This window comes from Pelodiscus sinensis, chromosome 6 (genome assembly GCF_052426305.1).
Source record: "Pelodiscus sinensis isolate ZL-2025 chromosome 6, ASM5242630v1, whole genome shotgun sequence".
Lineage (NCBI taxonomy): Eukaryota > Metazoa > Chordata > Testudines > Trionychidae > Pelodiscus > Pelodiscus sinensis.
Genome location: NC_143057.1, coordinates 92,127,423 through 92,145,692, shown reverse-complemented (window position 1 = coordinate 92,145,692; position 18,270 = coordinate 92,127,423). Strand labels below are relative to the sequence as shown.

The 18,270-nt window shown below is 46.4% G+C and overlaps 1 protein-coding gene across 2 annotated transcripts in view; it reads left to right on the top strand.

Moving 5' to 3' along the window:
- The window catches only part of RGS7BP (regulator of G protein signaling 7 binding protein), a 75,599-nt gene extending 57,786 nt beyond the window's left edge, over positions 1-17,813 (top strand). For both annotated transcript variants that reach the window (XM_006116997.5, XM_006116999.4), the window contains 3 exons: positions 11,219-11,366; positions 13,363-13,433; positions 16,787-17,813. In XM_006116997.5, the coding sequence (XP_006117059.2) occupies positions 11,219-11,366; positions 13,363-13,433; positions 16,787-16,878 (311 nt within the window). In that variant the 3' untranslated portion in view covers positions 16,879-17,813. The remainder of the gene's footprint in view (positions 1-11,218; positions 11,367-13,362; positions 13,434-16,786) is intronic.
- Positions 17,814-18,270: the final 457 nt, after the last annotated feature.

The window sequence follows — 18,270 nt, the reverse complement described above, 5'->3', positions numbered from 1 at the left end:
GGAGGTTGGGTCCATGGAGTGGTCTTAGCCAGGGGGTAGGAGTGGTATCCCTGCCCAAAGTTTGTGGAAGGCTGGAGAGGGATGGCACGAGACAAATGGCTTGGTCACTGTCTTCGGTCCATCCCCTCCAGGGTCCCTAGGGTTGGCCGCTGTCGGCAGACAGGCTACTGGGCTAGATGGACCTTTGGTCTGACCCAGGACGGCCATTGTAAGCTCAGGGCTCAGGGTCGGGGGTCTCAGTGGACCCCCTTGATTTTCATGCACACCTGCTCCTGGGTGGCCAGGCTGGCAGCTCTCCTGCCCTAGACGGCCACTTTCCTGTGCCTAGTGCGGAGATCGTGGACAGGGTCCACGATGTCCGCACTAGCCCAGGAAGGTGCCCGCCTCTTGCGGTCCAGGGCAAGCTCCCGGGAGCCGCCAGCCTGGTCCCGGCAAGAGGGGGTGGGCTGGGGGGCATTGGGTGGGTGGCTCTGTGCTGTGCCAGGTCTGCTAGCTGGGTGCTGGCAGGCTTGCACCTGGCACGGGCACCGTAGCCAGCCCGTGCCCCTTTAAGAGGTCCGGGGCCGGGAGGGTGGCATAGAGTTTCCCTGGTGTTAGCCAGAATGGCCACCAGGGAAACCTGGGGAGGGCTAGCCTCCCACTAGTTCGAATTAAGGGGCAACACAGCCCTTAGTTCGAACTAGCTAGTTCGAACTAGGCGTTAGTCCTCGTAAAATGAGGTTTACCTAGTTTGAACTAAGCGCTCCGCTAGTTCGATTCAAATTCGAACTAGCGGAGCGCTAGTGTAGCACCTATTAAAGTTAGTTCGAACTAACGTCCGTTAGTTCGAACTAACTTTGTAGTGTAGACATACCCTCATTTCCTTAAAATGTTTGCATTAAGGTTGTTAAGGACTAGTCAACAATCCAATAAGCAAATGCTTATTGGATAGGCCAGTCGATTCCCCCCCGCCCTTGCTGCCTCTATCAGATAGAGGCACTAAGGGGGTGGCATGAGGGGGTACCTCAAAGCAGCAATGCTGCGTGGAGCCCAGGGTCAGCTGGGGAGTCCTGAGCTGACCCCGGGCTCCATGCGGCTTTTCCGCAGAACCCAGGATCAGCAGGGGACTCCCCAGCTGATCCTGTGCTCTGCGCGCAATGTTTCAAAGCACATAGAGCCCGGGGTCAGTTTTGGGCTGATCCCAGGTTCCGCAGAAATGTCACGCAGAGCCCAGGATCAGCTGGTGAGTCCCGAGCTGACCCCAGCTCCAGGCGGCATTTCAGGAGGGGCTCTTGTGCATTTTAAAGGAGGCATGCAGAAGTGCCTATTGACTGGCCAAGTAGTCAATGGAAATTCCATCGACTACTCGACTAGTAAATTAACCAGTATTTAACATCCTTAGTTTGTACCCCATCACACCTGACGAAAATCTCCAAATATCCATATTTGATCTGAGCAAACAGTAGGGATTCTTAGCTTACTAGAAATCTTAGAAACACAAACTAAGAAGACGCATCCTACTTTTTTTAAACATTATGCAAGCTGATCAGAAAATCTCTCACTATTTTTCAACAGTATCTAAATGGCAATGTTGAGAATACACATCCAATAATGTTCCTTGTCTACTAGGCATAATACCCATAGAAATATTAAATGATTTCAGTGTTAAAATACATTGTTAAAATATATACATGACTGCACTTTTTCCTACTGCTAGCAGGTATATAATTACTTGGCAGGTCTTGTGACTCATTTTTGAATTGCAATAATACTGCGTGTTTTCCATTTTCTGTTCTTCTAACCCGCCAGAGAAGTTTTAAAAATCTCTCAAGACCTCAATAATTTCTATTCTTATTTTGGAGCCAGCAGATTCAAGGAGAATAACATGCAGAGTGTTCACAGCAACCTGTGGCTAATAAATAATAACTTAGGTTTTTGTACATTGACAAGACATGGTCAAGCAAACCAGATTTTCACAAGAGCATGAAAGTAGTCTTCTTCTTATAATGCTTTTTCCCCAAGGTGACCCCAGCCATCTCATTCATAGAGAGCCTAGCAGGAGATGGATGCTTTTCTGGAGATTTATGGAACATTAGACCACAAGTTGAAGTGCAATGTTTTATGTTCTTTTTTCTACCATTCCCAAACGTCCCCGTCTCTCTCTTGTTGAATAAACATTCCTACATTGACAGTACAAAATACAAGGCTTCCTGTAGAGTGATTTCCAGTGTACTTACAATCTTCAAAACAGTTTCACTGCTGCCATACAGCCTCTGTTAGAAAAGACAGATGCTGGTATCCATTACTTCTTTCTATAGTTATAACACACACAGGCACAGCAAGACCAGCAGCCAAAAATATGTCCAGTTTTGCTATGCAACAAGTATGCTGAGGAAAGGGGTTCTTTGTAAATTTACTGGTGTAGTAAATACAAAAAACTATGTCAAAAGACCATTATTAAGGTGCCAAAGTTAAGAACTCAGAAGTTAGGAAATACTAGAATTGAGGTAGGTACTATCTTCCCTTCTCCCTTGCCTGCTCCAAATACCTTTACAATGCAAATCTTTTGACCAGGTAGGGAAGCAAAGCTGGAAATATTAAGTATCAGGAAAAAAATTTATGACTTTGGCGGTTTCTCTGTGGTGTGGAGAAGCAGATCCCTTGAGCACCAGTGCCAGCCAATAATATCCATTTCCATCTAAAGTCCAGCACCATAGCTGATCCCCAAATAAAGGAACAGGTACCCAAAAATCTCTGGAATGTCGGGAGGCAAAGATTTGTCTCGTGGGAGCTCTCTAAGGGTATGTCTACACTACAGAGTTTTGTCAGAAAAACGGCCGTTTTTTCCAACAAAACCTGTGTTACAACCACACTGCAATTGCATTCTTCTGAAAGTAAATTGAAAGAACAGAGGGGTTTTTCTGACGTTAATCCTCTTTCTATGAGGAAGAAGCCTTTTTCCGAAAGGCCACTCATAGCCCAGCCTCAAGCCCCCCGCAACCACTCTGGTCCTCACAGGGAGGAGCCCTATAGGTCCTAGGACCCACCCAGGGGGACCAAGAGGCGGGCACCTTCCTGGTCCAGAGTAGAGATCCTGTCGCTTGAGCTGTGGGGCAAGGAGGACACCTTGCAGGATCTCCGCTCCACGTGGCACAAAGCCGAGATATTCGAGCGCATAGCCGAGTCCCTGGCAGAGCGCGGACACCCATCCCGGACCTTGGAACAGGCCCAGAGTAAGGTAAAGGAGCTCCGCCAGGGATATGTCCAAGCCAGAGAGTGCATTTCATGCTCAGAGGCAGGACCCCGCATCTGCCCCTGCTTCAATGAGCTGCACCAGATCCGTCTTCCCCAAACGTCTTCCCTATCCGCCATGGTAGACTCTGGCCTCTAGACCCCTGTCGTCGCCTGGCCGGAGTTCACGGCAGAGGACGAGCAGGAGGACCAGAGCCAGTTGGAGGAGGAAGAGGAGACAGAGACCATGACCCTGTCCCTGGAGCCGGTGCCTGTGAGCCAGGACATCTCCCAGGCCTCGTTGGATGCCGGGGAGGGATCTTCAGGTGAGTGTTCTTAGTTTGTCACACACACAGGGCAGGGAGGCTGGCACATAGGGAGCGGGGTTGAGTGTCACTCGGGCTGCTCAGGCTGGACATTGTGCTGCGGTCCATGCACGTGGAACCACATGGAGCGTTTGTGGCACACGGACTCAGCAGGCAGCCCCTGACCACAGGTGGAATCCAGCTGCCAGGCTCAGAGGAGGCCACAAATGTCCTGCCAGGGAAGGGAGCTTTCCCAGGCATAGGCATGAGCCCAGACACACCGAGGAGTGCTGCGCACAGCATACTGGCATGCCTGCTTGTGTGAGGCACCACCCACTCCCGTGGGCAGATGTGTGTGCAGACACCAGGGAGGACCAGGCTGCTCCCGGCTCCTCTGCCTCCCATGAGGGGATCCCACTGTGGCCAGACGCTTCCCTTGCCTGCTTGTCTGTGGGCTGGGGGAGAGAGGTTGAGAAGCAGGCAGCATGGTCCCCTGGGCACCTCGGGGCCCCTGTGAGGCATGGCCCACTGTGTAGGCCACACATGGCCTTGCCCCTGGCACATCCCCACCCTGCCCCGAGGACTATTGGTCACTGCTCACAGAGGAGGGCACGGCCTCAGGGACAGTGTCTGCATGGATGACTGATTGCCTTTCCCTCTGTGTTCTTCACAGCTGGACCAGCCGGCACTGAGGGCCAAGCCACACTACCAGAGCCAGCCACCAGAGCCCGGGGAACCCAAAGGCGTGCCAGGATCCAGAAAGACCTCATTCACCAGCATGTCAGCATCCTGCGCGACATGCAGCAGATCCTGGCACAGAAGGTTCGCGAGGACTCCAAGTGGTGGAACCACACATGGGACCAGCTCATGCAGCAGTGTGATAACACATGTGCCATCATATCACACATGATGGCACAACCACCTGCTGTCACTGCTCCTGGCTTCCACCCTTCTGCCCCACCTGCTATGCCCATTGACCCTCCACCTGTGCCCCCCACCACGACCCCCCCGTCTACCTCTCTGTGGTTCCTGGACCCAACTCCAACCAGGCCCTGCACTCGAGGTGGCACATCTAGATGCCCCCTCCCCTTCCAGGTTAGGAGCCCTCCTCCCCTGCCCACCTTTTTTGATTGTAAGATAAATACAGAGTTTGTTTTGTTCACAACCAAACAGGTGTTTTTATTCTGAGATCAGGGAAGGGGCATAGGGAGGAGTTGTGGTGGGAGGGAGGGAGGGATAGGGCTGCAATGCAGAGGCCCCTAGTGGGGAGGCCCTGTGGATAGTTACTGGGGTGCTTGAGAGAACCTCTCCCTCAGGGCCTCCTGGATGTGCACCCCGACCTGATGGGCCTGTCGGATTGCAACTGTCCTCCTCTGCTGGAAGGCTCGCCCCTCATGGCCTGAGGAAGGCCTCCCCCTTCCTCTTCACAATGTTGTGGAGGACACAACATGCTGCAACCACCTCGGGGATGTTGTGCTCCCCCACGTCGTGATGGGTCAGCAGACACCTGAACCATGCCTTGAGGTGGCTGATGGCGCACTTCACCTGGATCCGGATCCAATTCAGGTGGGCAAAATGGCATCTACATGCACAATGGCATCTACATGTCCCCAACCACAAAGTCACAGTGGGGGAAGAATGTGCCCTCCTCCAGCTTTCCAAACAGGCTAGAGTTCCAAAACACGTGGGCATTGTGTGCCCTGCCCAACCACTTGACAAAAATGTGAACTGTCCATAGTGGTTGAGTCCGAATCTGAACTCGTGTCGAGCCTCCAGAAACACCTCTCCACAATGGATTGCGGTTGCCAGAGTGTAGCTCCTGCACCCAGGGAGAGGGTCCTCAGAATGAGCTTGGGGTCTAGCTCAGTCAGGACCAAGAAGGCAGCTGGCACAAAATTTAAAACTGCAGCATGGCTGTATGGGGCCATCGCATGCCATGGGGCAGCTCCAGCTCTGTGGCACCAGGAGAAAAGCTGTGGCACCCAAAAAAACAAGGCAGTCACAGCAGGCACTACGAGATCTTGGTTGTCCCTCGAAGACGTATGCAAGCAGGCAGCAAAAGCAGAAAAATGGCTGTCCGGGGGGGTCCATTTAAGTGTGTGTCTCTGCAAGGCTCTGGCACCAGCACTTGGAAGCAACTGGTGACCTAAAGCCCTGCCTGAAGTGGTTCTGGGTGGCCTTTTATGCGAGAAAGCGTCCAATCAGTATGGACACTCTCTTTCAAAAAAGTGCATGGCTTTTTCAATGCACTTTTGTGTGTGGACGCTCTCTTTCAGGAAAGTTTTTTCAGAAGATCTCTTCCAAAAGAAGCTTCTTCCAAAAGAAGCCTGCAGTCTAGACATAGCCTAAGCAGCTGAAAAACTAAGAGAATGAAAGTCTCCTAGCCCCTGGACAAAATAGCCACTGCTGATGGCCCTGTATGTGATGGCAGCTATGATGGAGAATGTTTTACAGACACAGATATCTATGTCATGACACCTTGATTAACTGGCAAGACGAATGAAGCGAAAGGGAGGAAATGGAAGATCAAGTACAAAGGCTCTCATGGCACATTTAGAGAAGCCTCACAGAGTTATCTTCCATTACAGAAGCAAATAAGAAGGGAAGGCCTTGATGCAATCATTTGAAAACTATTGGAGTACCTGAATGAGCGGAGAAAGGCAATTCCCTGGAATTTGTTTCCTAGATTCTTTCAGAAGTTCTTAGCCTGCCATATGATTTGAAATTTGATTTAGCAAGAGCACATACAACCTTGGCTCTTAAGTCAGCCTCAGATGCAAAACCTCATGCACTGATTGTCAGATGTATCAGATTTACTGTAAAAGAAGACATAATGCAGCGAACTTGTGGAAAAAATAACTATTTGGGAGGATGCCACAAAATGAGATGATGGTTTTTCAAGACTGCAAAAGATGTGGTTGCACAAAGATCAGCTTAGAAGAGCAAGGAAATTTTCCAAGCACTGGGTGCACCAATATTTTATAAAGTTTCCAGTTCAGTTGCATGTCCAGGTTGGTAAGAAAGTATCTGTTCCAAAAACCACAAGCAACAGGGTTTTTTTGATAGCCCACAGTGAATTTAGCACCTGTTTTGTTTTATATCAACTTTACTTCCCAATTGTTGGCCCTTCCTGTATTTATGAGCTTATCCATTTACTGTGACTCACTTATTTAGGCTCTCTATCCTGCTTCAAGCTGATACTTTATTAACTTATGAGACATGTATATCAATTCTCAATGGCTAAATGTGAATCACTCCAACATGAGGAGTAAGGAATCAACTTATTCCAAATTGATATCATGGGAAAGAGGTGACTGTGGAAAGGGTAAATTTAAATTGCATACTAACAATATTAAGTGTCTTTGCTTCTGCGTTTGTCTTGAGAAATTAATGGAACATGACAGCATCCCTAAATTAACATCAACACAAATGAGCTCTTTGTTGGTTATTATACAAGGCCCATGTGTAACCAAGTACTGATACACATCAACGAGATCACTCGGGGATGGTTCACTTTTGCTTGCTCTGTAGAAATAAGGGGGTTCTAATGCCACTTTCTAAAATTAGTGCCCATGGGAGATCCTGCTAGATCACCATACCCTACTGCTCGAGGCCCTCAAAGCCTAGCAGCTTGGAGTAGAAGTCTTAGAGACAGTTCTCCCCCCTGCAAGATGTCATGGAAAGTTGCACAGGACTGAGCAAATAGTTGTGCCCTCCCCCCCCTATGGAATAACAGAGCAGATGAGACCAATGTAGGTTGCTGAAGTATACGTACAGTGATTTCTGGCCTCCCCATTACCCTCTCTCTCACCCTCCTCCTGCTTGCTCCACCCCTTCTTCCCCCAGTCTTCTAACTTGCCCTGCTTCATTTCCTCCATCCACCTCCCTAGTCTCTTTTCCCTTGTTGCCCCTTCCCCAAGCTTCTATAAACTCAACTCCATGTACATGAACATAAAGAATAAAATTAAAAGAAAAGGGTTGGATTATTTGTTGTAATTTATGGTGCAGTGATTTACAGGTTGTGGGAATAGTTTTCTCCCCTGTTCACTATGCTTATTTAATATAGGGAAGGGAAACTGATTGGTTGTAAACAAAAAGTGGGAGGAGGTTATGTGGGTATGAGAAAGTAATCTTCACTACATACAATGTCTCATTTAGTAAATGCAGCAAGCTCCATTACCAGTTCTCTGGTGTTTGTAATCTTTTCTGTTTCCTGAACCAAATTAGGGGATAATACACAGGCATATCCTTGACATATTACATTGTGAAATGTGTACTCCCTGGCTACATCTAGACTGCATCCCTTTTCCATAAAAGGGATGCAAATTAGACGTATCGCAATTGCTAATGAAGCGGGGATTTAAATCTCCCCCGCTTCATTAGCATAAAAATGGCTGCCACTTTTTTTCAGCTCAGAGCTTTGCCGGAAAAAAGCACCAGTCTAGATGCGGATCTTTCGGAAAATAAAGCCTTTTCCGAAAGATCCCTTATCCCTCTTAAAATAAGGGATAAGGGATCTTTCGGAAAAGGCTTTATTTTCCGAAAGATCCGCATCTAGACTGGCGCTTTTTTCCGGCAAAGCTCCGTGCCGAAAAAAAAGTGGCAGCCATTTTTATGCTAATGAAGCAGGGGAGATTTAAATCCCCGCTTCATTAGCAATTGCGATACGTCTAATTTGCATTCCTTTTACGAAAAAGGGATGCAATCTAGACATAGCCCCTGGGTGAATCTAGACTGGCAAGATTTTGCGCGAAAGCAGCTGCTTTTGTGCAAAAACTTGCCAGCTGTCTACACTGGCTGCTTGAATTTGCGCAAGAGCATTGACGTTCTAATGTAAGAATTCAGTGGTTCTTGCGTAAATACTTTGACACTCCTGCTCAGGGATAAGCCCTCTTGCACAAGAATACTTGCACAAGAGGGCCAGTGTAGACAGACACCTTAATTTTTTGCGCAAGAAAGCCTGATGGCTAAAATGGCCATCGGAGCTTTCTTGTGCAAAAGAGCGTCTATATTTGGCACGGATGCTTTTGCACAAAAGCACTTTTTGCGCAAAAGCATCTGTGCCAATCTAGATGCTCTTTTGCGGAAATACTTTTAATGAACAAATTTTTCTGTTAAAAGTATTTCTGCAAAATCATGCTAGTCTAGACGCAGCCCCTATGTATTGCCTTATAATGTAGATACTAATTTGTAGTATGGGAATAATAGGGTGCCTGTTTCAAATAATTTAAACAATGGATACTGATGGAGCTTTTTGCTTAGGTGATGTGTCTTCCCCACCCCTGACTGAAATGTTCTACTGGTTTTGTTTTGTTTATAGCGTTAGATAATTGTTGCTATTATATTATGGCCTACCGTGCATGGTAATAAGTAGTAATAATAATAGTGGTAATATACATGTTATGTGTTTTTTGCTTTAACTTGTCTTGTTGTGCTCTTCCCTCCCCTCTCTGGAGCCCTCTCCTCCCTATTCCCTAGAAGACTGGCAAATTGTAAGCATCAGGCAAGGCAATCAAAATTTCTAGAATAAGCTTCTGAGACATTTTATTCATAAATTTATCCCCTCATAGGTTCTGCGTGAGGACTAGATGGAATGTTATGGAGCAAATAATACAAACATTCCATCACCTCCATCACTAAGAATAGTAGCCCAATGTCTGTGACTCTAACGCAGAAATGCTGGCTGTTCCCTCTGGGTGGCGCTGTTGCCTGAAATGCTGGCTGTTCCCTCTAGGCGGCCCGTGCTCCGTGGGGAGCCCAAATGGCCACTTGCGCCATTTGCTCCCTCGCAGCGGCCCAGCTGAGCAGCACAGAAGTCAGCCAAGCGCCACGGTGGGAGGGGAAGGTGGCGGGGCGGTGACGTACATGGCCAGAGGGCAGGGCCTGGCCGTGTATGTCACCGCCCCGCCCCCCTTCACCTCCCACTGTGGCGCTCGGCTGACTTCTGCACCGCTCAGCCAGGCCGCTGCGGGGCAGCCCAAACAGCTGCTTGCTCCCCCGTGGCAGCCCAGCTGAGTGGCGCTGAAGTCAGCCGAGCGCCACGGCAGGAGGCGAAGGAGGGCGGGGCGGTGATGTGCGCCATGACAGAGGCTGCAAACCCCACCCGCTGGCCGTGAACCGCCCCACCCCACCGTGGGGTTCTGCGAAGCAAAAGTAGGGGTTCTGCGAGGAGCCGGCACTCCCCCTCCACCTCTGAAAGAGAGGGGAGGACTGATCTGTCCTTCACGCGTCATCACCGACCCCGGCATTTTACGGGACGCGCAAGGGGCGGATGCCTGTCTGTGCTGCCTGTTCTTGCATGGCGGCACAGTGGGGCCATTCCGCCGTTGGGGGAACGCTGAGCCAGGAGATGTCAGCTGCCCACCGGGCCGTGCATCCGGGGCAGGAGGGGGCAGGTCGGGTGACGTCAAGATGGAGTGTACATCAGGGGAGGGGTTAGCAGGGTAGAACTAGAGTGGGGAATTCAAAAGGGCTGTGGCCGTAAGAGACAGGACGGAGGAGGCAGTGAGGAACATTAGAGGGAGACAGGGGAAGGGGAGCAGAATCGAAGCAGGGGAGGAAGTGCCAGCTTTGTCCCAAAACCTGTAGTTAAGGCACGTGGATGGTGAGCGTCGGAGCTAGGGGAGCACAAGGGGCCAAAGTCCGAGGTCCCTGGGGGTAGGAAGAAGCCCAGGACGGGGCTTGCCTACAGACGGCCTGTGGGCTGGTGCATTGCAGCAGGAGCCCCACCAGCCAGAAAGGTCCTTACCTGCACCTGCCTTTAGGGCCCTGGGCTGGGACCCGTGAGCGATGGTGGGTCCGGGTCCTCCTACCCCCCACCCGCCAGCAGCAGGGCAGAACTGTTGGAGATGCTTGTGGTATCGGACTACAAAATGGACTGCTATGGAGGCAGAAACAATTGTAAACTGGTTAACAAAAGGACGGCCGGGCAGCTATTAAAGCCAGAGTAAACTGACAGAAAAGGGGGAGCAAGGGCTGAACTAGTACCACAGAGAGATTGCCAAAGGACTGTGGACTAGAACCTTGTTAGGGCACCAGCTAATTCCATCAACTCTAACTCCTTTGCAACGTCACCTTCTCTTGCACCTAATTGCCCTTTAGACCCTGGCTACCAGCCCTCAACCACTCTGCTCTAACACCTTTTATTTATTTGTAGTGAGTATGAATCACAAATTTGGTGCAGATTTGGAACCTGTTTCATTTTGGGTTGTGAATGTTGGCAGGCGTGCAATTCTATTAAAACTTGTCAAGTAGAAAAATGCTCATTTTGACCTACTTTTTCAGTGTAACATAATATTACTAACTAGAATACATGTATTGTGCTGTCCATTGATGTTAGAGTTTTGAAGGTGTTTTCAGTAGATGTACTACAGTTCATCTTTTGTTCCATGTTGACCTTCGGCCCTTGGCACAGATTTTACATGTAATTGAGCAAAATGTTTAGCTGGATATTCACCTCTTTGACCTCACTCCCGCTGCTGCTAGGCGGCACAAGTAATCCCGTGGCCCAGCAGCAGAGCTCTCATTAGCAGCTGGACAAGTTGCCCTCCACTCCACATCCTGCTTTCTTTTCACATTGAGTTTGTGTTTAGAACTCTCGGCACATGTACTGTACTTCATCAAGTCCAAAACAGCACATTCCAGTTTTTGCATATGCTCCGTTTAATAACTGAGATGTTTTGTTTTGTCTTAACATTTTAAAGGAAAAGAGCCTTGTGCGACACCCAAGATCATAGACAGTAAAATGGAGGAGAATTCAGAAGTACCTATTTTAGAAGACACATCATCTTCACCAGTAGATATTCAACAGCATTCATGGCAGGTTTCCACCGATATTGAAAACACTGAAAGGTATGTGTAGCTTTTGTTCTTAAATACGGGAATTTAGTTTCAATGCTTTGTTCAGCCTTTCCCCTATAGACAATCAACACTGCTACTTGTATCAGTACATTTCTTCAGAACTTAATGTACACAACATTAACTTCTAAATCAGCGGGGTACAGTGATGTTAAATATTTGATTTAGCTGAGTACCATTGGATGCCACAGTGAGAGTACAAAGGAGAAGAAAGCACAAAGATAAATGGACTTACTTGTAGAGCAGAGATAATAAAGCTGATTTTCACTCTTAACCAGGCCTCTGCTTATGTATCCCAAATTACCTGGTCTCCATTTTGGCACTTGTAAGTCAGGCAGTTAGACATCTAATGTGCCTGCCAATAATTATGAATGTGTGGAAATAAATAAATGTATACCAAATTAGCTCCTTTCATCCTCTGGCTTTCTATGTGCAAATTGAAGCTTCTATGGCCTTTTTTTTTTTTTTTTTAAGTAAGAGAACCCAGATGGGTTCTGATCTTACTCAAACTGATCTCTATCTAAGGTTTTGTGTGTGTTACCACTAAGAGCATGAGGGCTAATTTACTTGGATAACCAAATAACCAAATTCTGTCCTATCAAAAGAGGAGCTGAATAAGAGTATGTCTAGACTACATAGGTCCGTTGACGGAGCCATGTAGATGAGTTTACTAGAAATAGCAAAATGAAGCGGCGATTTAAATAATCGCCACTTCATTTACATCAAAATGGCCACCACACTGTGCCGACGATCAGCTGATCGGCACAGTGGGGCAGTCTAGACGCTCCGTGGTCGACAAAGGAAGACTTTGTCAACCGCTCCGGTATGTCTCGTGAAACGAGGTTTATACAGCAGTCAACAAGGCTTCCCTTGTCGACCGTGGAGCGTCTAGACTGCCCTGCTGTGCCAATCAGCTGATCGTCAGCCCAGTGCGGTAGCCATTTTGATGTAAATGAAGCAGCGATTATTTAAATCGCCGCTTCATTTTGCTATGTCTAGTAAACTCATCTACATGGCTCCGTCGACAGACCCATGTAGTCTAGACATACCCTAAAACTGAAAGGAAAGGCAGTCATTGCTCTGTTTAGGGACCATATTGTAGCATCAAGGGTATCCAAATGAATAAGGCAAGAGCACACTGTCTTTCAAAGCAAAAACACTTTAATGCATTCTGAGCCTCCACACGGAAGTGCAGGACTAGAACAACACTGCCTTTGTGCTTGGTACTGTCCAAGATACAAAATGCAGTCACTATCCCAAAGAACTTACAGTCTAAGGCCAGGTCTACAATAGACTAGGCAGGTCAGCTTAAGGCATGCCATTCAGCTACACAAAATGCATAGCTGGATTTGGCTTACTGCCACGGCTTGGTTTAAGGTGTCTACACTGCGGGAGGCCGACTGGAGCACATGCTCCTGTTGGTTTCCCTTACTCCTCACATACAAGTACACAACATTGGCGGGGTCTGCTTTCAGTGTTCAATTTGGGGGTCTACACTAGACCCACTAAATCAAATACTAGATGATTAACCTCTGGAGGTTTGATCTTGTTTGTAGTATACACAAGACTGAAGTATTTGCTCTCTAGAGACATAAGGGTAATGCAGCCAACACAGGTTCTGGTACCAGTTGTGCTGTGTCTGGTGCATCTCTCCACTAGGAACTGGATTGAGCCCACCAACTTATTTTATAAAGACCATTCAACATCCAGGAAGTAGTAATTATTTCATCATTCTGGACCAAATTTGAACCAGAAAGCTACCAATTACAGTCACATCAACCCCTACAGTTCATTATTTTTGTTATAAGAGAAATATGTCTTTAGATTTAAAGAATTGGATTGGCTTTTATATTGGAACCAACTACTTGTCCATTGGATAAATCCAGAAGCGCTCATTATTCCCATTTTGAGTTTATTTCAGTGTATTGTACTATTCCTACATGCTCTCAAATGCAGAAAATAGTTTCTGTTTTACTTTTAATTTCCACAGAGACATGAGAGAAATGAAAAACCTTTTAAGCAAACTCAGGGAGACTATGCCTTTACCATTGAAAAATCAAGGTGAGTTTTGCTTTTTCCCTATGTAATGTAAATTAAGATATTTAAGTGTTATTATCAGAAAAATCTACATTGTTTTCTAAATATTATAAAAATATTCTGAATGAGTTCTGATCCACTGACATCAATGACAGAGCTCCCACTGACATCAATAGGCCTAGGACTTCACTGTGTCTTTACCGATCTGGGATCTACACATTAGGAAAAATGTGAACAAACTGGAGGGAGTCCAGAGGAGAACAATAAAACATGGGGTGAAAAAGTTAAAAAAAAAAAAAAACCTTTAAGGAAAGGTTAAAAAAACTGGGCAGGATTAGTTTTGAGAAAAAGACTGAGGGGGGGACCTGATCACGGTCTCAGATATGTTAAGGGCTGCTATAAAGAGGACTGATTATTTGTCTAGGGATGTTAGCTGTCAGGTAATAGAGTAGTTGACTAACCGCATGAATTCTTAGCAGTTAGTCAACTGTTCTGTAGTCCCTGGGGACAGGGCTGGCAGCCAGTGCAATCAGACCCCACTCCTGGGGAGCCCCCTGCCACCCTGCGCTGCAGCCTCTGATACCAGCAGCGCAGCAGCAGCACGGCAGGGGGAAGAGGTGGCACCGCAGAGACAGTGCTGGGGGAACCAGCTTTTAAGCTAGCAGCACTGGCTCCTGCTCCCCTCCCCCCCCCCCCGCTGCCTCTATATCAGAGAGACAGGGAGAGTCGAGCCAGGCTCAGTGTCTAAGGATTTATCTTACCACCACAAAATTTCCATCCAGCAAGCTGGGAAAACTAAACACCGTTGGGCACCTCTCAAAGGCATTCCTTCCCTAGTTGCAAGCACCGAATAAACTTTTCATTACATAGGAAAACGGGACCCAGTCTTAATTTGGGAAAATACCACAAACACAGTTCAGAAGCATGTGACCATAGGCAAACATCCACCCGACAGTGTGCTGGGCAGTGTCCTTTACCTCAGTTTCTCCCTTTGCTGTGTGAAAGTCCAACAAACAAACGTCTCTTAGAACGCCACTCCCCTCACCCTGCTCACAAATGGCTGTTCGTGGTTAGCAGAGATCCAGAGCTCAGGTATGTTCAGGTGGTTCACCTACTACCTCTGGGGGAAAAGGAACATCAAGCAGTGTCTCTGATGCAGCTCTGCAACTGGCTCAGAGTTGTTGCGCTCTTTCTGCCACCACCACTGGCCACTGCTGCTGCTCCCACACATCATGTTCTGAGATTCTGCCACTTAAAACAGCTCTACTGATTTCAGCAGGTAGTGGAGAACCTCACAGCCAGTGCAGTCTCTGTGTTGCCTTTCCCTGTCCCCACATAATGTGTAAGTCTTCACCCCTAGACCTGTTCAGCAGTAATATCAGCTCTAGGAATTACCAGCCAGAAACAAAGACTCTCAGCTCTGAGACCAACCAGCTCTGTCATTAAATACAAGAGACTCAGCAGCATCCACACTGCCACATAGAAACACCTATTTCCCACCCGCTCATCTTGATGGGGACGTGACATCCTTACCCACTGCTTAGCAAGTGAGGTTCAGCTCAGGATGACCCTCTCACATGAGGGAGAGGGGAGTTCCATGGTGTGACGAAGTGGGGATTGTGTTCACTTGTCATGTTGCATATGATTCCTACTGTCCTGTATTGCTCTGTTGTAACTCTGTGTGTGTGTGCCTCAGTTTCCCTGAGCACTGCACCGGTGCCTGGCTGGGGATGAGAATTTTGGGTGTAACGTTCACTGAGAGGGAGGCTGCCCAGCCCAGCATGTACACAGTGGCCCATGCTCTCTTGTAACCTGAGCCTAAGTGGAGAGGGATGCGTGCAACCAGAGTGGAAATCCATCAACTACACAAAGAAACCTTTTGGCCTGGAAACTGGACAAAGGAGGAGGTGGGGTTGCCTGCAGGGCTCTGGCTCTGGGCTCCCCTCCCCCAAGATGGATTGTACTGTCTGCTCCTGGCTCCTGTGCTGATAAGTCTGTTTTATGCTGTGTCCCTGTGAACAAATAAACTACCTGCCAGCTGAAAGTCACATTTGGCTGCAAATGGGTGTGGGGGGTAGGGGCCGGTGGCTCCCCACTCCTCCATAACACATGGTAAGCACAGTTTTGCTGCCCTTTACTCATATATACAGTAAGGAGAACACACTTCCTTACTCATGCATTCAAATCCTGGAGTGATTTGTATCCCCAAACCAGCCAAAATTGATCACTTTGACAGAGCAGGCATATCTATGCAAATATGGTCTGCTCCTGAAGTTTTCCGCCCCCTCTCCTTCCCCCCCCCCAGCTTATCACAGAGGAGCTTACACTCCACAGAGATGGCCTAAAGATCTCTGATAAATGCACCAATCAATCAATTAATGTCTTTATTCAAGCCCAGGGTAACAGTGTCAAATTTGTAGATGAATTCCAATTCTGCAGACTCTCTCTGTAATTGGATAGTGCCCAGTAGAAACACAGGGCATTTTTAACTTAGGCACTGAGTGACATTAGGTGCCTCTATGTTTAAGCAGCACCAGCCTGGTGGGAGTTTTGAAAATCTCGGTGACTTCTAAATTTTGGACTTAGGCAACTGAAATGGACACTTAAGTCTTGTGTGGATCAGGACTTTACTCTGTATCAGTCTGGTCAAGGTCTGTCCTGAGGGTTTCTTAAATCCCTTTTCATAGTTAGCAAGCATTTTATTATTCATGCTTTCCTGGAGCTGTGGAACAATGTTATTTTTACAAACAGATACTATAAAAATCCCAGGGTGGACAGGGAAGTAGGTCTTTTATCTTATCACAGAAGAGATTGGACTATCAAAGAATGTTCCCTAAAGTTAAGATCTTGACTTTGAATAGCTTTTATTTAGATTTCTAAATACGGATTTAGGAGCCTAACTTTATGCAACGAAATCTGATCCCTGTCTCCACAGATGAAAGAATAAGTCTTCTCAAGTGATTGAACCATTGTGCCACCTGGGTCTTCTGTCTCTCTTCCTCTACCTTTTTTCATAACTGATGTTCTAAAACACTGTATATGTTATTATGGAGCGATAGCCATAGCTCTATAATTAGTGCTTTAAGACTCAGAATATATAAAACAAAATACATTATTGGAATACAGCTGATGTAGGACAGTTACAACTAAGCGGTATTAGATATGCTTTTTACAAACAGGACTGTACTTAGAAGCATTTAGATTGTAAGCTGTTTGGGGAAAAGACCATCTAATGTACCCTGAGTTTGTATAGTGCCTAGCACAATGTGGCCCTGGTCCTCTACTGAGGCTCCCAGGTGCTACTAGTATACAAATAAGCAAGTGTTTTCTTTTTGATATGCCTAATTGTGTTAAACTTTGTACTTCTTTCATTATAGATGATAGCAGCCTCCTTAACCTGACTCCTTATCCATTAGTGAGAAGGCGAAAGCGAAGGTTCTTTGGACTGTGCTGCCTTGTCTCAAGCTAAAAGATTCAGCACAGAAACACCAAGAAAACCATAACTATCATGAAACCAACATTATTTGAAAGGATAAGGTTTGGCCTTTGAAAGGATAAACCTTACTGCTTGTGATTATAAAATGTTTTCTACACTGCCCTATTCCTCCTCTCCCTGCCCCTTCTCAAAAAGTTTTACAGTTCAAAGTTGTTAGTCTCAAGAACCAGAAAGGGAACAGATTTTAACATGATTATGATTTTTTTAAAAGATTTTTGTAATGACATTCCGCATGTCAATTTTAGGTCATTCGGTGGCTAGATGCAAGAATTATGGTTATTAGCTCATCCTAAAGGTTTTATTATACAAACCACAACAGAAATTGTGTATAGTACAGTACTATGACTATAGCTCTTACTAGTATCACATTAATAGAATATGATCAAATATTGTAAACAGTCTTTAAACATAGAAAACTATTTCAAACATCAAAACGTATTAAACTTCTAATATTAAAAATGAACTCCTGTAACAAAACATGCACAAACTCTCCTATTGCTTTTTGTGCTCTCATTTATATTTAGTCTTCCACTGTATCTCAATTTAGTAAAGAATTTCACAATAAAATCTCTTAATTTATCATACTCAAAATCATATAAAATATTCATATTTGTAAATACAAAGTAATCATAATATCTACATACTGTACAGAACATAGAAGGTAAGACTTTAAGCCAATGGTGTCTATATCAACTTTTGGAAGAAAGGGGCAATGGAGTTAAAAGATGGTGTAGTACAATATACAATTACCCTCCAATAAAAAGCAGAAAATACTTTGTTTCCATTAAAAACTGAAGCATGGTGTCTGCACATCAACTTAGTGTTAACTCTTATAGGGCATGCCAGAATTAGCTCAGACTGTAAAATATTTGGCATTTTACATTGTTAATAAAGTTTTTTAATTAAACTAAAAACTGTCTGCTTTCTAATTATATCACTAGGAAATCAATTGACTATAATGTATCAGTAGTAATATTTGCTCCATTTTCAATACTCCTGTTCTCAGAAGAAAATGACAAATTACAAGTCTGCCCACATACAGTGTTTAGACTGACAACTAACGGCAATGGTATGTATGGCAAGACATAGATGTCTGGGAACTATTGTCTCCAACTCTGAGGGAATACAGACAAGATACCAAGAATGTGCTGGAACATATCTAGGAACATATCCAGCAGTAGCTATTCCAGGGCGGGTCATCCTTCCCTTGTAATCTGTAACACCTGGCCAGGGCTTGTATCAACCCCACTCCATATCTCCCAACTGTCCCAAATTTGTGGAACTGCAGCTGCCCTACTTTGACACCCCAAAATGCCTTGTCCCACTAGAAGTGGGTCCTTTGGGGCTGGCTGGGCTTAGCTCCCT